At 45.8% G+C, this 24517-nt stretch overlaps 1 protein-coding gene across 2 annotated transcripts in view; it reads right to left on the bottom strand.

Moving 5' to 3' along the window:
- Positions 1 to 24517, bottom strand: part of KIF15 (kinesin family member 15) — a 930781-nt gene that overhangs the window by 442334 nt on the left and 463930 nt on the right. For both annotated transcript variants that reach the window (XM_069211483.1, XM_069211481.1), the window contains exons 23-24: positions 17090 to 17168; positions 16600 to 16686 (exon numbers count right to left, since the gene is read on the bottom strand). In XM_069211483.1, coding sequence (XP_069067584.1) covers positions 16600 to 16686; positions 17090 to 17168 — 166 coding nt within the window. The remainder of the gene's footprint in view (positions 1 to 16599; positions 16687 to 17089; positions 17169 to 24517) is intronic.

Here is a 24517-nt window from a genome sequence, read left to right on the forward strand (position 1 = left end):
AACTTATTAAAGCATGTTCTTGGTATTTGAGTATCATTTCATAAACAAATCCGCCAGTGCTGAAAGAAATATTAAATGAAACAAGGATTGCCAGTAGATTTATTGTGCCTTGCCCTGCACTATCACAGTTAAAACTCGCCCCAAGTATTGCCATGGGCACAGCATTTTACCTCTGGTTCTTTCTCCTATTCCCTGTATATCAAACATGCTCTAGGTGAAGGAATGTGGGAACAAATTAGTGTACAAGAGAGTATGAACAAAGCATTTGAGTGGGCATGTATGACTCAAATTGAGGTCTGAACTACTCAGGACAAGTGCCAGCAAATGTTTTGAGCACTAAGCCAAGATTCTTAACCTTTTATTCACTGGCAACCTGATGAGGAAGGTTAACTGGCATCTAACAGGTGTGTACTAAAGTAAATTAAGTAACAGGCCTGGCAACTGTATGTTGCACAATCTAAAGGTAACAGACTATATCCAGGTAAGCTAAGAAAAACGACATTCCTATAATTGAAACAGGCTGAGTCAACTACATAATTTACCTCCTCCAGGAGGCAACTCCATTGCACCAATATCAAAGGACTCCTGATTTCCAGTTCAACTACTCAAGTGAATAGAGACTGTATGGGTTGAAGGAAGAATAATTCTGAAACACTTGTCCACAACTAGCAGAATACAAGTGTCCTGGAAGATGAATTTGTCTGTGCGACAGTAAGAGAAGGCCAGTTTGGTTTCTGAAATTATTGAAAGGGGTCAGCTTATACAGGACTGCCCAATTAAAAAAAAAAGTAATGTTAAAGACAAAGTTTAAGTCCATAAAAGCATAATCATTTCAGACACATTGCAGAGCTTGGCTGTGATTTCTGCCCCCAAAACTAACTGGTTTCCTTTTGCCCACTAACAGGTAACTGTATTGTATACGCAGCTGCACAGTGGCTACTACTTCCGACACAGCATTAAAGTACATTTGCTGATGGGTAGCATCATGCTATGGGTGGGACTGCAAGGGATGGAAGACCGTGTCTGCCATGTAGCTTGTTTAAGTAGAGTTTTCATGTATTGTTTGAGGACTAGTTATGCTCTTATTGGATTTTCTCACTGCACATCTGAATGAATCTGAAGTAGAACATGAGAGACAAATGCATAAGATGTAGCTGCAATTGAGCTGAAGAACAGAGGATGCATCTTCGGAGTATGTGGGCACAACATTTGTGATCCTCTAAGCATTGTTGGCTGAGTTATTCTGCTCAGAGATTCAGCCAGATGTTGGAACCACCAGGGATATGCCCTGTTGCTCCAGCCATGTCCATTGGTGCAGAGTCTCCTGACAAAGGGTCCACAACATAACCCTGCCATGCATGTTGCAGTACCACATGACGGTTGTGTTGTCAGTGAAAACCTGCACTACCTTTCCCATGAGAGAAGGAAGAAATGTTTTCAATGCTAGTCTGATCACCCGGAGGTCCAACAGGTCCATGTGGACCCTGGACTCCGCCAGAGACCAAATGTAGGAAAAGGCCTCACATGACATAGTTACCCCCTAACATTTTGCTGATGCTAGTTATGATTGAAAGTGTGCTGTGACCCTGTTAACCAGGCCCCAGCACCAGTGTTATTTCCCTAAAATGTACCTTTGTCTCCCCAATTGGCACAGCCCTGGCACACAAATAAGTCCCTTGTAAATGGTGCCCCTGGTACCAAGGGCCCTGTGGCCAGGGAAGGTCTCTAAGGGCTGCAAGCATGTATTATGCCACCCTCAGGACCCCTCACTCAGCACATGCACACTGCCTCACAGCTTGTGTTTGCTGGTGGGGAGAGAATGACTAAGTCGACATGGCACTCCCCTCAGAGTGCTATGCCAAACTCACACTGCCTGTGGCATAGGTAAGTTACCCCTCTAGCAGGCCTTACAGCCCTAAGGCAGGGTGCATATACCATAGGTGAGGGCATAGTTGCATGAGTAATATGCCCCTACAGTGTCTAAGCCAAATCTTAGACATTGTAAGTGCAAGGTAGCCATAAAGAGTATATGGTCTGGGAGTTTGTCAAACACAAACGCCACAGTTCCATAATGGCTACACTGAATTCTGGGACGTTTGTTATCAAACTTCTCAGCACAATAAATCCACACTGATGCCAGTGTGGGATTTATTGAAAAATGCACACAGAGGGCATCTTAGAGATGCCCCGTGTATACCAGTACAAATGCGAGTGTTAGGCTGACCAGTTCCTGCCACATCCAGACAGGTTTTTGGCCACATGGGGTGAGTGCCTTTGTCACTCTGTGGCCAGGAACAAAGCCTGCACTGGGTGGAGATGCTTCTCACCGCCTCCTGCAGGAACTGTAACACCTGCCGGTGAGCCTCAAAGGTTCAAGCCTGGTGTTACAGCGCCCCGGGGCACTCCAGCTAGTGGAGATGCCCGCCCTCTGGACACAGCCCCCCACTTCTGGCGGCAAGTCCAGAGGAGATAATGAGAAAAACAAGGAGGAGTCACCCACCAGTCAGGACAGTCCCTAAGGTGTCCTGTGCTGAGTCGACCCCTGCCTTAAGAAATCCTCCATCTTGTTTTGGAGGATTCCCCCAATAGGATTAGGGATGTGGCCCCCTCCCCTCAGGGAGGAGGCACAAAGAGGGTGAAGCCACCCTCAAGAACAGAAGCCATTGGCTACTGCCCCCAGACCTAAACACACCCCTACATTGAGTATTTAGGGGCAACCCTCAACCCAGGAAATCAGATTCCTGCAACCTGAAGAAAGAAGAAGGACTGGTGACCTGAAAGTCCTGCAGAGACGACATTGACAATAACTGGCTTGGCCCCAGCCATACCGGCCTGTCTCCAGACTCAAAGAACCTGCACAGCGCCGCATCTAGCGTGACCAGCGAACTCTGAGGACTCAGAGGCCTGACCTGCACCTAAAGGACCAAGAACCTCCTGAGGACAGCAGCTCTGTCAAAAAACAGCAACAAGAAACCAACTTTAAAGAGACTCTCGCCTTACTTCGGAAGCGTGAGTGTCCACACTCTGCACCCAACGCCCTCAGCTCGAGTTCAGGAGAACCAACACCGCAGAGAGGACCCCCCCGGCGACTCCAATGCCGTGGAAACCCTGTGTTGACCTCCCTGGACCCCCACAGCGACGCCTTCAGAGAGGATCCAGAGGCTCCCGCTGACCACGACTGCCTGGTAACAAAGGAACCTGACGCATGGACCAAGCACTGCACCTGCAGCCCCCAGGAGCGAGAGGAACCACCTACCAGTGCAGGAGTGACCAGTAGGTGGCCCTCATCCCAGCCCAGTCAGTGGTTAGCCCGAGAAGCCCCCCTGTGCCCTGCCTGCATCACCAGAGTGACCCTGGGTCCCTCCATTGCTTTCAATGCAAAACTTAACACCTACTTTGAACACTGCACCAGGCCACCCCGTGCCGCTGAGGGTGTATTTTGTGTGCCTGTGTGTGTCCCCCCCCCAGTGCTCTACAAAACCCCCCTGGTCTGCTCCCGAGGACACAGGTACATACCTGCTAGCAGACTGGAACCAGAGCACCCCTGTTCTCCTAGGCGCCTATGTTATTTGGGCCCTACTTTGACCTCTGCACCTGACCGGCCCTGTGTTGCTGGTGCTGAGGGTTTGGGGTTGCCTTGAACCTCCAACGGTGGGCTGCCTATACCCAGGAGACTGAACTTGTAAGTGCTTTACTTACCTGAGAAACTATTACTTACCTCCCCCAGGAACTGTTGATTTTTGCACTGTGTCCACTTTTAAATAGCTTATTGAAATTTTTGCCAAAACTGTGTATACTACTGTTTTAATTCAAAGTTCCATACTTACCTGTGTGAAGTACCTTAAAATTTGTGTACTTACCTAAATTCTGAATCTTGTGGTTCTAAAATAAATTAAGAAAATAATATTTTTCTATATAAAAACCTATTGGCCTGGAGTTAAGTCTTTGAGTGGGTGTTCTCATTTATTGCCTGTGTGTGTGTACAACAAATGCTTAACACTACCCTCTGATAAGCCTACTGCTCGACCACACTACCACAAAATAGAGCATTAGTATTATCTGATTTTGCCACTATCAACCTCAAAGGGGAACCCTTGGACTCTGTGCACACTATCTCTCACTTTGAGATAGTATATACAGAGCCAACTACCTACACCAAATGCCTCTGATGTGCGCCTTTGCCAGATGGCCACCCTAGCCCAGGAGTGACACATCTGTCACTACTGTCAGCTCTGTTTGGGGGAGGGAGAGGGATCTGTCTCTGACCCAGTCGCGGTTTGTTAGCCACCACTGCAGATCTTGCGCAGCTCCCTCCGACATTTGGACCATGCTTGAGAGATTCCCCTGATGCTGCACCACCTGGAACTTCAGGTCCCACTGCAGAGCCTGCATATGGCATCTGGCATGAATCATCAACAGGATGATGGAGCCACGAGGTCCAAGAGCCTCAGAGTCCTTCTCCCCAAAATGCAGGACAGAGTTTGAAACATCAGTATCATAGCCACAATATCCTGGTCTTGCCACTCTGGAGGATAATCCTGCAACTGCACTGTGTCCAGAACAGCTCTGATAAAAGGGGGCACATGAGATGAAGAGCAAAGTGTGACTTTGGCACGTTTATAGTGAACCCCAGCAAATGCAGGAGGTCTGCCATAGTCTCGAGATGGGGGACGAAACCCTGGGTTGAGCTACCCTTCAACAGCCAGTCATCGAGATAGGAGAAGACTAAAACCCCTGATCTGCGCAGATGAGCTATGTCTACTGTCACCACCTTGGTGACCACCTGAGGGGTGCTAATGAGACCTAAGGGGAACACAGTGAACGGATAGTGCTCTGGCCTACTGTGAATCGCAAGTAGGCAGGGCAGGAATATGGAAATAAACATCCTGGAAGTCCAATGCTCCCAGCGAGTCTCCTGGGTCCAGGGCAGATAAAACCTGAGCTAGAGTGGGCATTCTGAACTTTTCCTTTCTGAGGAAGAGATTGAGGGATCGAAGGTCTTGGACAAGGTGGAAGCCCTTGACCTTTTTGGTACCAGAAAGTAGCGGAAACAACAACAACGATCTACTTCTGGCATGAGAAGTAGGGAAGTAGGAAATTAGCACCTTTCTGACAGTTACCATCCCTTTTTGCCTGGTGTCAGTATTTTTAGACTATAGTACACTGGGATGCTGCTAACCATGACCTCAGTGTCAGTGTACTTAGGTACTCAGGGCACTGGTATACCAGGGGACCCCTCTGGGCTGCAGCATGTAATGTGCCAACCATGGGGGCCCATGCAAACTGTGACAACAGGCCTGCCATTGCAGCCTGTGTGAAATGATGCAAGCACCTTTCATCTCAGATATAAGGTTTACCTTATATCACTGTCACTGCACTATGACCCTACAAGTCACTGCAAAGGTAGGCCCTTCAGCGTAAGGGCAGGGTGCACGATTTCCAGTGTAAGGGCACAATTGCATGAGCAGAGATGCCTCTACACATCCCAGACTCCATTTTCTGGGTTTCTTAAGTGCAGGGAAATCCAGATGTGTGTGAATTCATGGAAAATGAAAACTGAGAAACCATTTTAGAGGAAACCAAATCACAGAAAATCAATTTTAAGGAAAGGCATTTTTAAGGAAATCAATAAAATAATAATTAAAGGAAACATTTTAAAGGAAAGATAATTTTAAGGGAAAACCAAACATTAAACTTGGGTGGAGTTTAGGACTACTCTGAGGTGTTTAGGTTCAAGTATGGGTAATGTTTAGGGTGATGAGGGGTTTTTAGGGGTCAAGTATAATTGGGGTTCAGGCATAAGCAGGGATTTTTAGGGTTCAGAGATAGATGGATTTGGTAAGGTTTTTTTTTAAGTTCACAGATGAGTGGTGTTTAGGTGTGTGAGGTGTTTTTAGGTTTCAGGGATGGGTGGACTGTAAGGGTATTGAGGGTTTTTTAGGGTTCATGGATGGAGGATTTTAGGGCTTGTGAGGCATTTTAAGGTTCAAGTATGATTAGTGGGGTGGTGAGTTTTTAGGGTAGAGGATGGGGTGGCGTTTAGAGTGGTGAGGAGTTTTAAGGCACAGGTGGAGTTCAGATGTAGAAAGGGTTTTTAGGGTTCAGGGATGAGTAGGTTAGGGTGATTAAGAGTTCTCATGTCAGGGATGGCTGGAATTTCTGGCGGAGAGGGTTTATAGGGTTCAGGGATGGGTGGAGTTTTGGCATAGAAAGGGGGTTTTAGGGCTCAGTAATGAGTGGAGTTAGGTGGAGGGAGTGATTTTATGCTTCATAGATGGTGGAATTTTGGGGTAGAAAGGGCTTTTAAGCTTTAGGAATTAGTGTAGCTTAAGTGTGGTAAAGGATATAAAGGGGCATGTGTTAATGGTGTTAAGGGGTTGTGAGGCGTCATTGATAGATGGTGTTTATGGGTGGTGATGGGTCAGCGAATTAAAAGAATCCAAAGTATTCAATAGTGTAAAAGATATAAATAGGAAATATTGTCCCCTGAAGTAAAGCACTGAAATAAATATCTCAGACAAAACTGTTTCTGAAAGAAGGGACTGTAACCATTGTATTTATATTTACAAAATAAGCATTCAAAAGCCAATTTTGACCAAAAAGACATTCAATGAATTGGTTTCTACGAAAAGGTAAATGCACTTCATTCTGAAAATCTCCATTAAATTTTTTAGATGAAATGATATCTCAGTAATCGTAGTCTACAAAATTGTTTTTCTATGAAATCACATACAACTGGAGAAGCCACCTTAAGGTATGTAGTGGACATTGCTCAACACAAGATGTCCAACTACATAATGGCTTCACCAAACCAAGGCATGTTTGGTATCAAACATGTTGGAATCATGTAACTACAGCGATTCCAGTGCTAGTTGCATACCACCATGTACTTTGGGGGTTGCCTAGGGGATCCCCCTCGTCTGCCTGTACAATCTTGCAGAGTCTGCATGCAAGCCTGTGCTGCTGCTGACTCCAGACACTATTCTACCCTCCTGCTGCTGAGCGTAACTTGGACAGGGGAAGGCAGAACGCACCTCTCCCTTAAAAATAGGTGTCACAGGGCTGGGGGTGCCTCTAAACATCACCAGACGGCTATGAAGGGCACATTTGGTGCCCTCCTTTCATAAACCGGTTTACTCCAGTGCAAGAGCCCCAGCTCCCGTTCTGGCATGAAACCACACAAAGGACAGAGGAGTGAACATCCCCCTAAGGAGGTGCACAGAGCTCTGCCAGGTGGCCACTTGATTCTGGCATCTTGGAAATTAGATAAGCAGAGGCCCCTGGGAGACTGTGACTGGCTTGTCCAGCTAGGTGACGTCCCTTGGCCCCCAGATAGGTGGATCATTGCAGAAAGTGTTGAACCCCCCCCCCCTCCTGGGTTACTTAAGGGCTCCCCTGATGGTGGGATCCTAGATTCGCCCATAAGACTTTAAGATCGGTCTGCAAGACTCCTCTGCAAGACACATCTGCACCTGTACACGGGAACCGCTGCTGGTCTTCGCTGACCAGAGCAACAGGTGGTGACTGCAGGACCCGGGACGTCATATCCAGCGCAGATGATGCCAACACCAGACATGGAACCAATCGACACCACCTAACTGAGCGCAGGGGTACTGCTCGAGCAAAATCTCTGGATTCAGACTGACGCCTGGAGGAAATTCTAGATGTCTCTATCAGATTAGCAGAGACAGCTCAAACAGTGGTGCAGCAAGAGAGGAGGTATGTACAAGCATGGATACAGGAGAAAAGTATGAGAATAGGTGTATTTCTTCTGACGCTGATACCTACCCATCTATTGAGTGTTCTACATCATTCAGTTAAACGTCATTGAATATGGGCATGGGAAAGAGATCCTGAGACTGGGAAAAGCCCATATGAATGTCTATTATACAAGCAGCTAGGGTATATGCTCGGATAGATCCAGTTTTTAAGCGAAGGATCAGCAGCTCTTTTATGACCAGCAATGGTATAGGCTCTTAGGATTGTAATCTGCAGGTAAATGCAGTTGCTGGTATTTTAAGGAACAGGCAGACAAAAGCAGGAGTTGATTGCAACATGAGGAGGGTAAAAGATAATCACAGGCAGAAGTGTTATAATGAGAGAGACTTTGAAACACTGATAGTTTGTTGAATCTGAAGATGGATAAGGGTTCAATACTACAGATGAACTATCAGCTACACTTTAATTGGATAAAGGTGCATTCTGTCTTTCATTTTAAGGTTACACAAATCAGGAAGAAATTGTTTATTCTCTAAGATACACTTGATGTGGCTCAAAATACAATGAGGAAGAAACAAACATGTTACTTACCTTCGATAACACTCTTTCTGGTAGATACTCTACCCAAATCCTCATCTTTAGAATAATTCATTCCATCCCAGATGTGACTGAGACACCACTGCGCACTGGTGTCAATTATTTGCTCAGCTCCGTCCGCTCCCTCGGATGGGGATCATAAAAATACAATTGTACAATTGTTGGTACCAATGTGTAGATCTCTAATTGGTGATCTTTTTAGATGGCAAAAAGAGACCACTCTACAAACTAGGGTGGTGGAAGAGCAGAGAGGAATCTGCTGTTAGATTATCCACTAGAAAGAGATGAAGTATGGATTCTTCTAACCAGCGACTCCCAAACCTTTAGACTAAATACCATGCAAGTACCTCCCAAAGGGTCTGTGAAATGGGCTCAGACCAGAAAACCTTGCAGAATCAAACAGGCAAAAAGGTCTTTCCGTCAGACTTGGTTGTCAAGGAAGCTGGGCTTTGCTGATAGGCATTCTGTGTGCCAAAGCAGTGCTAGCAGCTTTAGCCCTTTCTCTCAGATTTTCCAGAGGCTACGCTAAGAGTAACAGATCTTAATGCAGAGGACTATCTACCTTGACAGAGCTCTCTTCTGCACTGTCTTCCTCCCCTTTTTCATCCCAGGAAACGTACATCCAATGGTCTTTAGTATGATCAATTTAAAAGCTCAAAACTCTTTTTGGGGTCCAACCGATGGAGACACTCTCCTACTCTTTCGAGGGGGATAAGAAGAAAAGAATGCAGGGAAAGTGATGGATTGTCCAACATGGAAAGGAGTCAATACCTTTGGCAGAGTTCTCAGCACGAGCTAGGCTAGTTCAGAAAAAGGGTGGTGTAGGGCGGTTGCACTAATAGACCCTAGAAGTGAGGGTCACCAGGTGCTGGTCTAGAGCATCCAGCCACCTGCCTATTCACAGACAGACAAGAACAAGGTATAGGCAAAGTGCCCATCAAGGAGTCAGTGAGTCATTTAACAGGAACAAGGGCTCAGATGAATTAGGCCCAAATTGTGCAATTTCTGTATGGCCATTAGTCCTAACCTCGCACAAGCTAGCTGTAGCTCCAAGACCTTAGCAGCCCGCAAATTCACCAAAATAAAGGAAACACTCTCTTCGGTTGAGGGCCCAAGACACAAAATCAACCCTGTATTGCCTCTTTTAAATCTATGTAGCTCGTCATAGTGAGGAGGTAAAGCAGCCCCATTCCAACCATCGCCATCTCAGAGTGGTGGGAGGCTATGGTCAGAATTGCAGCCAAATGGATAATGCAGCCTCTGAGTTTAATTCTGCAGTAATGGAAGCAAAGGATCAGAGCCAGGCAGTAAGGAGACTGGGTAAATGCATCACCTCAGTCAGGGGCAATATGAAGACGGCTTGGGGTCAGAAAGCAAAATTCACATCAGATCCACCCCCAGCACTAGTGGTGTTGGTACCAATGTCAATGGGGAAGGTACCAGTACTTGTTTTGGAGCCGGAGTTAAAGTCTGCGCAGGAGACTGTGAAATCCACCAGTGGTAATGCGACCGGAGGCCAATGCACATCTTTTGCGCCCAAACGCATGCCACAGGGAGCCGGAATAGTGCCAAATATACACAGCATGGCATGCTTCAATTTTCTGCAGAGTCGGAAATGACCCTGGGGAACTTTGGCACAAAATGCAGAATCAGCTCCAAAATCGGGGTAATCTACAGCAAGACAGAGTGGCACCCTGAAGCACTTGCAACTTATTTTTGGGTAGGGAATGGCAGGATGGGGTAGATTCTTGCTTCACCATCTTGTACTCGGACTAATCGAATTACTTCAAACATCACAAGGACCTCTCAGCTAGAACTGCTGGGAAAAAAGGACCAACATGCCCACTTCTTTTTCAGAGGAGACTGCATACTTGAGGCACAGAACTAGCCACAGGGGTGCCCAAGGGAGCCCAGTGCTTAGCTATCCTGTGACTGTTATTTTGTAATCAGCCCTAGTACCACAATCTAGACAATTTATGGAGGGATTCTGTCTAGCTAGCAATGGACATGTTCTTTTTAGCCACTAAACATTTGGGTGCGGGTGAAGTTAGGCTTCTTACTACCTAAAGATGTAGATGTCACTAATGTTTGGACAGCCACCTAACCTGTTACTCAGTTAATTTTGCCCCAGAACAGTTGACAAAGGAATCTTTTTTGATGGCTTATAATCATATTGAAAGCAAGATTCTCAAAGGTTTAGCCATTCCATGATTTGCAATGTACAAAGAGCAGCTTTTATACAGAAGAAAGATCAATGCAGCTATGAGGTTCCTTTACACAGCAGACATCATAGCTGCTGCTCTTCTGTGGGTTATTTTCAGCATAGCAGTCCTCAGATTCCAGCACTAGAAAGAGTAATATTAGCACGTTACGTGAGTGCTCCCCGTCCCCACGACACAAAGAACAAGTCAATATATTTAGAGAACTCAGGATTGTACAATTAAGGGCACAGGAGCAAAATAATCTGTTTTGGGATGCACGTCAGACACCCACATTATGCCAGCTAGCTAAGTTGAACCGGAGCCTGGCATGATAGTAACCAAATGAGATCTATGCCAAAGTGTTTAGCTTGTTGAGCAACAGACCCACTGAGACTAGGAGTTTCTGAAAGGAACGCTACTCACAACTTACTTTCTTGCAAAAATCCTTGAACTACAAACGACTGGTGCTGTGCAGAGCAAGAAGGTTGGTTTCCAGTACCAACGATTCACTATGGGATATCAAGATGGTGTCATTAGGGCACACCTAGAGGCCATGCTAATTAAAACAAAATATTGAGAATGTTGCTTTTTCATAACTTAGTGAGGAGGTTATTTGCTATGTCACCTGAAGCATTGATCATCCTTGGTTCATTCCAAACAGCCTTTGCAGTGTCAGGTGAAAAAGAACTGAAAGAACAAGTTACTTAACTCCAGGAACGCCTTTCCTTATTGAGACTATTTAACTGCGGATTCCTCACCGTGGGGATTTCCCCAGGTACAAGACTGTATCTAGAAACGTTAACAGCAGTTTATTTGTGCATCAGTAGGTGGCATTGAGCAGATCTGTTGGTTCCAAATGGGACTTCAGGGCCACTATAATAATACCACCTCCAAGCTCTGATGTCAGTTTCTTTCTCAGCTCCGTATGCGCTGCCAGACGCAGAGTGAATGAAATCAGAAGTGCACTGTGTGCACCATGCCGAAGTTTCTCACTCAGCATCTTAGTAATTATGCAAGTCCATTTCACAAAATGGAGAGGAGGGTGGAACAAGGAAGAATCTTCAGTTAGAGATTCTACCAGAAATGGCATTACTAATGACAAATAACTTCTTCCAATGGAGAATTCTAACTGGAGATTCATTACATTGTGAAAAGATACCAAAGCAGTACCTCAGGTGGTGGGTCTATGGAATGGCTCAGACAAGGAAATCCTGCAGGATAGAATGAGGGAAATGTTAGTCCCGCCAGACCTGGTTATCCGGACAGTAATGCTTTGTGAAAGTGTGAAAGGATGCCCACATGTGGCAGCCTAGCAAATGTCCATGACTGGCACACCGTAAGCCACTGAGGTGCTAACGGCATTCGCTCTGGTGCAATGAGCACACAAGCCTTCTAGGGGCGGTTTCTTACCTACCTCACAGCAAATCTTTATGTAAAGAACAATCCATCACAAATTGGTTCTTGTTTGCACAGATTTCTCCTTTTTTGCTTCAGAAAACACAGTGAAAAGACAGTTATCTTGCCAGTAATCTCTGGTGCAGTCGATGTAAAAACTAAGAGCAGTTACCACCTGAGATGGGACTGGTGGAGCATAGAAAGCAGGCAAGGTGATGGTTTCAGCCAATAGGAAGTGCGTAACCACTTGCGCTAGGAAAGCCACATTTGTCGGAAGAACCAGTTTGCCCAGAAAGAACAAAGTGTATGGTTGTTAGACACACAAGGCTTGGAGTTTATTGACTCGTCTATCAGATGTTATTGCAATAACGAACACAGTTTAAATAGTTAACACATATAAGCAACAACTATGCATATGTTCAAATAGAGTGCACATTAGATGAGTGAGAATTGAGTATAGGTCTCATGCAGCATCACAGCAGGTGATTTGAAAAGGGATGGCAGATCCGGTAAAAGTAAGAAGACAGAAAGAGTCAACAAATAACCTTTAACTGTTGCCACAGCAAGGCCTTGCTGGGCTAATGAAAGACAAAACAGGAGGAAATCTGACAAATTTGTTTGAAAGGGCTTAACATGATGGATGAAACCCAGGCAACAAATCTCTCCCAGACCCATCAATATACAGACTTCGTGGATGGGTTCCTAGCAGCCAGAATGACATCAACCATTTTGGAAGGAAGATCAAAAGCCATCAACATTTGCAGCTATCTCCCCATGGTTGGAGGTGTAGGTTGTGCAGGCTGGTGTGCTGGATCTTGCTGTGCTGCTGCTACAGAAGGTTGTCCCAAAGGGGCAGCCGGATTGGAGGAAAAAATGCTCATGGCCAGATGTCCTGGGCACAACATTCTCCTTGCCTATTCCAAAGCCACTAAGGTGATTTGGACCAAGTCTTTCCTGATCTTTTTCAGTACTCTGGGCAGCAAAGAGAAGGGATAAAGGGTATATATGATTCAAGAGCCTTGATGCAGACATAAGGTGTCTCCCAGGGAAGACTGCCTTGGGAACTCTAACATGCAAAGGTTTGGACACTGCACATTCTTTGCGGTGGTGAATGGATTGAGCCTGAGTTCTTTCTATAGCTGGAAGACACCCTGTGTCAACTAAGAGTTTAAAGTCCATTTGTAACACGCTAGACACCAGAGGCTGAGTTTGTCTGCACTGGTGTTTAAAGATTCTGCCAGGTGTTGGGCAATCAGGGAGATGCCCTGAGCACTCTGCCAAAACCAGAAGTGCAGAGCCTTCTGGTGCAGGACCCACAACCGCAATCCACCCAGCGTGTTGCAGTATTAAGTGGTGGTCGCATTCTGGAATCCTGCGCCCGTTCCCTCTTGATGGTCAGACAGAACACCTTCAGTGCCAAGTGAATGCTTGCAACGTCAACAAGTTGATGTGGAGTGCAGCATCCATCAGCAACCAGAGTCCTCTGATCTCCAACAATTCCAGGTACTCTCCCCCCTCACCCCCAAAAACCCCAGCAATGATTCATCTATCATGACCGTTAGCTATGGGTGGGGTAGGGAGAGGGGTCTGCAGTTGGTCTCGTTGCAGTAGAGTAGCCACCAGTGCAAATCCTTTGCAGTTTCTTTTGACACCTGGATGGAGTCTGACACGCTGCCTTGGAGCGGAGCCCACTGAGATTTCAGATCCCACTGCAGAGACCGCACATGCTACCTTGTGTGGTCCACCAGCAGGAGGCCAAGAAGCCCAAAAGTTCACAACCTCTCACTAGACCCAGGTGAAGGTTTGAAACAACAGCATCATGGTTGAATCTCCTGGACTCATTGCGAAGAAAGGATGGCTTGAAAATGCACCATATCCAGAATGGCTCTGATGAAGGGGAGCCGCTGTGAAGGAATTAGGTGTGACTTCGGCCCACTGATGTAGAAATTCCATGATATTAACATGTTGGCAATTGTCTGGAGATGGTTTATGAGAGTTTGAAGCGACCATACCTTCAGTAGCAAGTCAAAGTATGGAAAGACCAGGCTGCTGATGGGCAGCAATTACAATCATCACCTTTGTGAACACCAGAGGTAATACAAACAACTTAAAGTGCTCTTGACCTGCATGGAACTGCAGGTAACACCTGTGGTATTCCAGGAAGGGGATGTGAAAACATGCAACCTGCAGGATGAGCGTCACCATCAAGTCTCCTAGATACTGAGCAGACAGAATTTGTGCCAGGATAAATTTAATTGATTTTGCAGTGGTGGCTATGGTGGGAGAAGGGGTTGGGGTCTGGGTAGAACATTGTGCCTGTGGACCTGAATGTTGTCAGCCAGCTCCCCCAGTTTCACCCCACCCACCTTTACAGACATCTTCTGCCTAACCCTCAAAGGGGGTGCTGTTGTTGGGGGAACTGCTGAGTTGGCTGAGTTAGGCCCAGAGAGCAAGGGGCGACGTTTCTCTGCTTAAATTTCTCAAGCTTTGCCCAAAAAGTTTTGGGCAATCGAAAGGCATTTCCATTAAGGACAAAGTGAAAAATGTGCATTGGATCCAGGCCAGGAGCCTAAGCACCACACTGGTGCCAGCTGTCCTACCCATGCTGTCGGTTGTATCTGGACCAGAATAAATGGAATACTCCACAGCATCTTGGGTGTCGAGGATTAAACTTTGTAGGCTATGTCAGACATCCTCGGGACAGTTGGTAATACATCTGCAATTCTGTCCCACAAGGTGTTCAAATACCATCCAAGGAGGCACAAGGACTTTATGGATAGCAGGGCAAGACTGGCACTGGAAAAAACGTGATTAGTGAATTTTTCTGTTGGGTTTAGTGGTGGGAAAAGAGATGTGTTCTGCTGGTCGGAAGATGCCTGTGTCACCAAACTCTCCACTGTGGGATACTGTGTTAAGAACTCTGTGCCCCTGGAAGCATGCCTGTAATGCCCTCAGCCTGTCTGTTGACCGGTGGGCAATACTCACTAGTACATCTATAAGGGTCTCATGTAAATAAACCAGAAGCTCGAGAGTGGTAGCTGACGGATTATGAACCTGTCAACATGTTGCTCTTTACCTCTTGCACTGATAGGTTAAGGTCAAGAACTTTGGCCATTGCAAAGGAGGTGCACTCTTCAGTGGCCATAAGGTTAGACATGTCTAAGTTTATGTCATGGGGGGGTTACCCAAAACACTGGCATCTTGCAGGTCTTCAAAAACATTGACCTCATCATAAAATCAATCCCTTCAACATCCTGATCATAATACTGCTAATCAGCACCAAAAGAAGTAAGAAAAAAAAATGCAGTGGAGACTACAGAGGGTGAACTTCCTAATACGATAAAAATATTGATTCCAAGCCCGGCTTCAGTGTCTGCATCAAGGATTTAGCCCGTGTTGTAAGTCTCAGAAACAGTGATAGCATCAGGTATTGCAACAGAGTTGGAGCTGGCTGCACTGTGCACAAGGGCAGGTCTGACAGCGTGTGGAGGTTGAGTGGCAAAGTCACTTTTGGGGATGGATCTACCTATGCGCCTCCGACAGGCTGCCATCTCAAATCCTTGCGGTCTCAAGGCACTCCAGAGGGATCCAGTGGTACATCAAAGAGGACTGATGCAGCCTTTTTCAGGCGACGGGGATCGTCTCCCATGGATGTCCATTGTGAGGGTAACTAAGTCAAGAGGAAAAACTTGTTGAGTCTGCTCTGTAGAGCAGCTCCGAGATCTAGAGGTATTTGGGGCATTGTGGGACTTCAAGGGATTAGTGGCAAGATGACAGAAAAACGTGGTTCAATTTCTTGAATTTTGTTGTGTGTTTTGACTTACCTGCCTTCCTGGATCTGGACCGGGATCAGCAACATGCCATCAATGGATCCAGAACCTCTTCTGCAACTTCTTTAAGAATTTGGTGACAGCAAACTTGGCAACACGGTTTTAAATGGCCTAACAGTTAATTTTACTGTAACACAAGGGTGACTTTGTGTCATGGGTGGTGCCAAGGTACCACAGGCACACTTGGTGGATGTCTGCCACGGATATCTGTCGCTGCCAATCACATCATGGTTTAAACCCTGTAGTTTTGGTGGCCCATATCTGCACACTAAAAATTTGGAGGGAAAAAACAAGTTTTCCTGAGAGGATGTTCTGTCAAGAGAAGGCACTGTTAGCTTCACATCTGAGTTGAAAGGTGCAGAAAGGAAGGAAATGACATCAGCGCATGAAAGTGGCAGTCATATAGTGGCCATGAGAGAGGGGCAGCATGACGCCATCTGCAGACACGTGAGGGAATTACCATTAAAGTTTCCAGATTCAGCCTGCTGCCTGGGAAAATTTACAAGGTAAGGAATATGCAGTTAGAAGTCTTGATCAAAAAAGCTAAACTTTCAGGAGACATTGGCTCAGGCACTGCAAGCTGTGAATTTAGGGGTATACGCAGTGCAAAAAGCACCTTGTGTACCCAGAGTTACATTATAGATGGATATGTGGATGTAGATAGCATTTTGAGAGGAAATATACTTGCATACTCAGAACAGCGATGCATCGCATCAGCTGGTTACTTCAAAGTGGGCAGACAAAAGGTAATTGGGCATGGACTTGGGCAGGGAAGGACATTGTAAAAGAACGGAGGGAGGGCTGTGGTTTAAGATGGGCAGAGGAACTGCAAATTTTGATAAAAATACATTGCTCACCTTGTCCTCAGCATTAGTCTTCTCAAGGTCCACAATATTCGCCCTGGTAGAAGTTAAATTTTGTTCCAATTTCTGCAACTGCAAAAACTACAAAAGAAAGCTATTAAAATGAAAATCGAAAAACAACCTCTTCAACTTGCCTTGCTTATCTGTGCTCAAGTTAAATAAAGAATTAAATACTAAATTGCATAAGATGTGGACAGGTTAAAATTTTACAACTTGTCTGAGCAAACAACTAAACTTCTCCTTAACTTTATAGCCTTCGAATGCAATTACATGTGGCCAAGGGTGATCAGTCAAAGGACATATTATGCAATCTGTTAGTGGGAATTCAAATGGCATAGTGGAAGAAGTCGTCAAAATATTATTTGAGAAAACACTTAAAAGCAGCGAGTACTTGGTCGTTACAAATCCAATTTGTTTTATGAAGTAACTACATATAAAGTAATTAAGACTTCAATGTTCCACAGTGAAGACTATCATGTGTTACCTGCTGATCACACCGTATCATTAGTTCAGAAGACTCTTTTTTCAGATTTACATTTTCCTCCAGGACCTTTATGAGCTCCCTAGAAAAAAGGCGATGTTTCAAACATTAATCTTCAACTTCAAACATCGTCTTACAAGGTAAACTTCAAAATAGGAAGGAAATTGTTAATGGTGTTTGTAGCTTGGAGTACAGTTCTTGATAAATCGTACAGCTATTGGACCAGTAATACGGAATAATCAGAGAAAAATCATTACTATTTCGAAAAGGGAGCAAGAATTTCTTTTATACATACCTAAAATCTAAAATGGCCTTTATTTCCAGCAACTGGAGACTCAACGCCTTTAAAGAAGTACATTAAACTAAACTATACAGCGTTTTTTAGGACAACCTTAAATACCATTTCTCCAAAGCATCATGTAATCATAAGTGATGAATGCCAACATTAAATAGCATATTAATCATGGAGAATCAGTCTAAAAATAACATAGTCATGAAAGTGCACTTGAAGGCCTTTGACCCTGCGCCGATGCAGATTTACAACATTCAGGAATTAACAATAGTTTACAGGAGTAGTACAACCGTTTTTGGTTTCCTGGCTTAATCTTAGCAAACTTTTGCTGAATTCCATTTTCAAATTTGCAAATATATTTTTGTGTATTGGCACATGTCAAAATCCGCCGATATCGCACTTTCTATGTGCTCATAATTATGGCAAACCGGGAACTGTTACACAATGAGATAAAGTGGCCTTCCCATGAACCATTATCTGTTCAGGTAGAGAATGTCAGACTGGGGAAAACCACCTTGAACAGCAGTTGGCATCCTAAATACTATGCTATGAGTAGAGGCTTCCTATATTTTCAGTAAATGTTAAAAAGTAAATTTGCCAGAACAACTCACAAGACACTTTCTCAAAAACCTAAAGTAAATAAGCAAACTCTACTACAATAATATGCTGGCATAATGACAGTGTTGGCATATTCATCGCGCAAAAAAAAGCTTTAGTTGAATTTGGAGCAATATTTTACCAACCTGGGGCTGAGAAATCTGATGGCAAGTTGCTAGATAATACTGCAACAAAGGATCGATAAAACAAAAAGATTTTAAACTGAGAACCACTTTCACATAGAAGAAAGTAGTGAAAGGTGGATTAGCATAGAGGGTCTGGTGCTTCCCCTGATACAAAGCCTAAAGGGATCGCTTAAAAAAGTTGACTAACTTTTCTGAACAAATGTGCATGCCTTCAATAGGAATAACCATCACCAAATTAAAATCTCACAGGAGATAAATTAAGGTTTTTTCGGAGAAGAATTTTGCAGATGCTTCAAAACATGAAGTACCAAGGGCAGTGAAAACAAGGAGGCCAGTTTAGTTGATTTGTTCAGTGGTTAACTAACCACCAAATAATGCTGCCAATTGACTATAAGTAGTCATTTAGATTGTCATATTTCTCAGGTTGGGGATTTTACCTACAATCAGATGGGAATAGGCTACACTTTGAAACTGTCTTCATACTTCAGGAATTTGGGTTTTGGTTCTGGGGTGAGAATCCTGCTCAAGCAGCAACCACAATCCCTATCAGAGTATACCACAAAGTCAATAAATTAACCTCCCCCTAACTCTCTGGTAGCTTGGACAAAAGCAGTCAGGCCTAACTTAGAGGCAATGTGTAAACAGTTTATGCAGCATGCTAACAGTAAACAAAAAAATGAAAACACAAAAAAAAAAAAAAAACATCACCAATTTAGTACAATATAGAAAAATGTGATAAGTAATTTGAGACCCAAACTTCACAAATCAAATTAGTAGATCCAAAGATAGGCGATTTTAAAGTTTTAGGTAAAAATAATGCCAAGATTAGCAAAATGCCAATTGCAGTTATCTGGTTGCACCGGACAAGGTCAAGGTCAAGGTCACAAGTACAGGATGACCGTGATGGAGTATCAGCCGGGCGGGCACAGGGCCAAACTTGGCTTACTAGAGATAGCACTGTGTGTCTTGAAGTCAAATGCAAGATCTGTGTCGGCCTGCGCCTTGTCGAGGAGCTGTCGAACAGAAATTGTGATGCGACATAGTGCGTCGAGTTACGCCTCGCTGGACCAGTGCTCTGGAAGTAGTTCATCACGAGCTGTGATGTGAGAGGCAAAATGTGTCATGCATATGGGCTGAGGAAGTCACCCTTCTGGGGCTGGGCTGTAGGGGTTTCTGTCGAGGTACACTGCACTGGGTCAGTGCTGGTGGAGCCATTGATTATGGGCTGCAATGCGAAGTCCAGCACCGAGGTGTGGTTTACTGTGTCAGTTCCGATGAAACAACCCATCTAGAGCTTGTGATGGGACAACCCAGTATTGAGATGCGGCGTGCTGCATCAGCACCGAAGAAACCACATGTCTGGAGTTTGTGATGTGAAGACTTGCATCATGATGCATCGCTCTGGGCCAGTGCCAATGAAGCTGCCATTCTGGAGCTTGTTTTGGTCCTGTAGCTCAGAACAGAAGATCAGCCAAATGACCCGTGGAGTTACTCTGATAGTCGTTGATTCAAGCAGCAAGGCAGACCTCAAGCAGGAATGCAGTCCTCTGAGGGTAAAAGGCAGGCTTCAAGAAGCAGACCAGTCTTATGATAGAAGCAAGGAGACCCTCTGAAATACAGAGCAGGTCAATCTTCCGCAATACAAGGCAGTCCTTCTGAGTGCCCTGGCAGGTCCAGGAGTGAATTCAAGAGTAGGTCTGAGGGTCCAATATTTATACTCGGAGCCAGCCTTTGAAGTGGGAGACACATATTGGCCTTTATAAATCTAGTTTCTGTAATGTTCCCCCCTTCCCTACCCAGGCTCCAAGAGGTCTAGGGTAACAACATACTGGTGTGGAGTTCTTTGCGAGTGTGCTGAGGCAAATCCTTTGAAATGTAAGCAGGGAAGTGAACAGCTCCACCCCACACATCCTGGCAGGTTAGCTGATCCTGCCACCAGCTAGGCCCCCTGATCTCACTGTCTGGGAGGTCTACACAAAGGCCAACTGCCATGCTAATCACAATTATCTGACCCAGGACACAAGGCACAAAATGGTTATGACAATAAAATGTCAACTTCCTAAAAGAGGTATTTTCAGAACTGTGACCTAAAATCCACTTTTACCATTAAAGAGGGTTCTAAAATGTCAATTCTTAGGAGACCAAACATGGCATTTCTACCTGTTCCAAATCAAAGGTTAGCAGTTATTAAATATAATAAGGTAACCTAGTGGTAATCCTACGGAAGAGGTAGACCTCACAGTAGTGAAAAACCAAGCCATGACTTTTTCACTACCAGAATATGTAAAACTTAGAAGTACATGTCCCACTTTTTAAATACAATGCACCCTGCCTTATGGCTGGTTTATTGCCTACCCTAAGGGTGACATATGTATTAAAAAGGGATGTTTAGGCCTGCCAAAAGGTTTATTTTGCCAGGTTGAACTAAAAGTTTAAAACTGCACAAGGGCTGCAATGGCAGTCTCAAGACACATTTTAAAGGGCTATGTAAGTTGGTGACACAAAGTGATTCAGGCCCACTAGTAGCATTTAATGTACAGGCTCTGGGAAAATGTACCACATTACTAGGGACTTATAAGTAAATTAAACATTTCAACTGGGTGTAAGCCAATTTTACCATGTTTAGAGGAGTCAGAACAAGCACTTTAGCATTGGTTACCAGTTTGTGTTGGGGGGCGGGGGAGAAAGCAAAAAGCTTTGGGGAAACCCACCCTAAGAACTATCAGGTCTAACACATATGTAAATGGATTTAGCTGAAGGAATTTCAATCTCCCTCATCAGGAAACCTCCAACATTGAAAAATGTTCCTCACAACCTCCAGACCTTAGGGCATACATTGAGGGCACTGATGTGCAACCATCTTCATCGCTGCTGACAGGAATTGACCCATCATCAAGGGAACCACATTAGCAACTGGACATGGAGTAATTCATCCTCATCCACTCATAGGTAATTGGGTTGTTGGTTTAATGGGTTGTAATCATTAGTCAAACAGCAACCACATTCCTAGTCAGGGTAAGTGTCAGGTGAACCTAAATAAACCTTTGCTCCCCTTTTTGAAGCTTGGCACTGAGCAGTCAGGTTTAACTTAGAGGCAGTGTGTGAAGTATTTGTGCAACACTTCAAACAGTAAAACAGTGAAAACACCACACAAGAAGATACCACATTGTAGGAAGTTGGCTCTGTATGCACTATTTCAAAGTAAGGAATAGTATGCACAGAGTCCAAGGGTTCCCCTTAGAGGTAAGATAGTGGCAAAAAGAGATAATACTAATGCTCTATTTTGTGGTAGTGTGGTCGAGCAGTAGGCTTATCAAAGGAGTAGTGTTAAGCATTTGTTGTACATACACACAGGCAATAAATGAGGAACACACACTCAGAGACAATTCCAGGCCAATAGGTTTTTGTATAGAAAAATATATTTTCTTAGTTTATTTTAAGAACCACAGGTTCAAATTCTACATGTAATACTTTGCATGAAAGGTATTGCAGGTAAGTACTTTAGGAACTTTGAATAATCACAATAGCATATATACTTTTCAAATAAAACACATATAGCTATTTTAAAACTAGACAGTGCAATTTTCAACAGTTCCTGGGGAGGTAAGTATTTGTTAGTTTTTGTAGGTAAGTAAACCACCTACGGGGTTCAAGTTTGGGTCCAAGGTAGCCCACCATTGGGGGTTCAGAGCAACCCCAAAGTTACCACACCAGCAGCTCAGGGCCGGTCAGGTGCAGAGTTCAAAGTGGTGCCCAAAACGCATAGGCTTCAATGGAGAAGGGGGTGCCCCGGTTCCAGTCTGCCAGCAGGTAAGTACCTGCGTCTTCGGAGGGCAGACCAGGGGGGTTTTGTAGGGCACTGGGGGGGACACAAGTTAGCACAGGAAGTACACCCTCAGCAGCACGGGGGCGGCCGGGTGCAGTGTGCAAACACACGTCGGGTTTGTAATAGGAATCAATGGGAGAGCAAGGGGTCTCTTCAGCGCTGCAGGCAGGCAAGGGGGGGCTCCTCGGGGTAGCCACCACCTGGGCAAGGGAGAGGGCCTCCTGGGGGTCACTCCTGCACTGGAGTTCCGATCCTTCAGGTCCTGGGGGCTGCGGGTGCAGGGTCTTTTCCAGGCGTCGGGATCTTAGAGTCAGGCAGTCGCGGTCAGGGGGAGCCTCGGGATTCCCTCTGCAGGCGTCGCTGTGGGGGCACAGGGGGGACAACTTTGGTTACTCACAGTCTCTGAGTCGCCGGAGGGTCCTCCCTGAAGTGTTGTTTCTCCACCAGTCGAGTCGGGGTCGCCGGGTGCAGGGTTGCAAGTCTCACGCTTCTGGCGGGAAACGCTGTTGCCTTGAAGTTGCTCCTTTAGAAACAAAGTTGCAGTCTTGGGTGAACAGGGCTGCTGTTCTCGGGAGTTTCTTGGTCCTTTTAAAGCAGGGCAGTCCTCGGAGGATTCAGAGGCCGCTGGTCCTGGGGAAAGCGTCGCTGGAGCAGTTTTCTTTCGAAGGGGGGAGACAGGCCGGTAGAGCTGGGGCCAAGGCAGTTGGTGTCTCCGTCTTCTCTGCAGGGTTTTTCAGCTCAGCAGTCCTCTTCTTCTTAGGTTGCAGGAATCTGAGTTCCTAGGTCCTGGGGAGCCCTTAAATACTAAATTTAAGGGTGTGTTTAGGTCTGGGGGGTTAGTAGCCAATGGCTACTAGCCCTGAGGGTGGGTACACCCTCTTTGTGCCTCCTCCCAAGGGGAGGGGATCACATTCCTATCCCTATTGGGGGAATCCTCCATCTGCAAGATGGAGGATTTCTAAAAGTTAGTGTCACCTCAGCTCAGGACACCTTAGGGGCTGTCCTGACTGGCCAGTGACTCCTTGTTATTCTCATTATTTCCTCCGGCCTTGCCGCCAAAAGTGGGGCCGTGGCCGGAGGGGGCGGGCAACTCCACTAGCTGGAGTGCCCTGTGGTGCTGGAACAAAGGGGGTGAGCCTTTGTGGCTCACCGCCAGGTGTTACAGCTCCTGCCTGGGGGAGGTGATAGCATCTCCACCCAGTGCAGGCTTTGTTACTAGCCACAGAGTGACAAAGGCACTCTCCCCATGTGGCCAGCAACATGTCTCGAGTGTGGCAGGCTGCTAAAACCAGTCAGCCTACACGGGTAGTTGGTTAAGGTTTCAGGGGGCACCTCTAAGGTGCCCTCTGGGGTGTATTTTGCAATAAAATGTACACTGGCATCAGTGTGCATTTATTGTGCTGAGAAGTTTGAAACCAAACTTCCCAGTTTTCAGAGTAGCCATTATGGTGCTGTGGAGTTCGTGTTTGACAGACTCCCAGACCATATACTCTTATGGCTACCCTGCACTTACAATGTCTAAGGTTTTGCTTAGACACTGTAGGGGCACAGTGATTATGCACTGGTGCCCTCACCGATGGTATAGTGCACCCTGCCTTAGGGCTGTAAGGCCTGCTAGAGGGGTGACTTATCTATACTGCATAGGCAGTGTGAGGTTGGCATGGCACCCTAAGGGGAGTGCCATGTCGACTTACTCGTTTTGTCCTCACCAGCACACACAAGCTGGAAAGCAGTGTGTCTGTGCTGAGTGAGGGGTCCCCAGGGTGGCATAAGATATGCTGCAGCCCTTAGAGACCTTCCCTGGCATCAGGGCTCTTGGTACCAGGGGTACCAGTTACAAGGGACTTACCTGGATGCCAGGGTGTGCCAATTGTGAAAACAAAAGTACAGGTTAGGGAAAGAACACTGGTGCTGGGGCCTGGTTAGCAGGCCTCAGCACACTTTCAATTCAAAACATAGCATCAGCAAAGGCAAAAAATCAGGGGGTAACCATGCCAAGGAGGCATTTCCTTACACACATCAAATATGAAAAACAAAGCTGACGAAAGTTCAGGCCGACCACAATGAACCGAGGGCTTGCTACAGGGACCCAGTTAAGCCCGCTGAGCAAAAGTCCTTAATCCGAGGTTGCAGAGCATTATGTGGGTTCGGGCTGAAGATGAGTCGCATAGCAGAGGAAAGACCACAGATGAGCCGGGTGTGAGATGCGGCGAGGCTGCATGCAAGATCTTGATGCATCAATGTCGAGGATCCTGTCAACGGGGCTTGCCATATGCAGATCAGCTTCAGGGATGTGTTTCGCAGTCGAGACTATGCGTCTGCACCATTAGGCGGGGAAGCTGCAGTGAGTTTCGGCATGGTCGTCGAGGCTGTTCTTGACCAGGATGCGAGGACCTTGCACTGGAAAAACACTCATACAGAGGTGGTTCCAAAGGTGATGCACTGGGTCTGATCCACACAGCAGTGGCAACAGGTCAGTTCTGCAGAGGATGCATTGGTCCTACAAGTGATGCCTCGGTTCTGCTGATCCTAACACCTTACGCCAACTTCCAAGGTTCTAGGACTGGGGT

Source organism: Pleurodeles waltl, chromosome 10, assembly GCF_031143425.1.
Source record: "Pleurodeles waltl isolate 20211129_DDA chromosome 10, aPleWal1.hap1.20221129, whole genome shotgun sequence".
Taxonomy (NCBI): Eukaryota; Metazoa; Chordata; class Amphibia; order Caudata; family Salamandridae; genus Pleurodeles; species Pleurodeles waltl.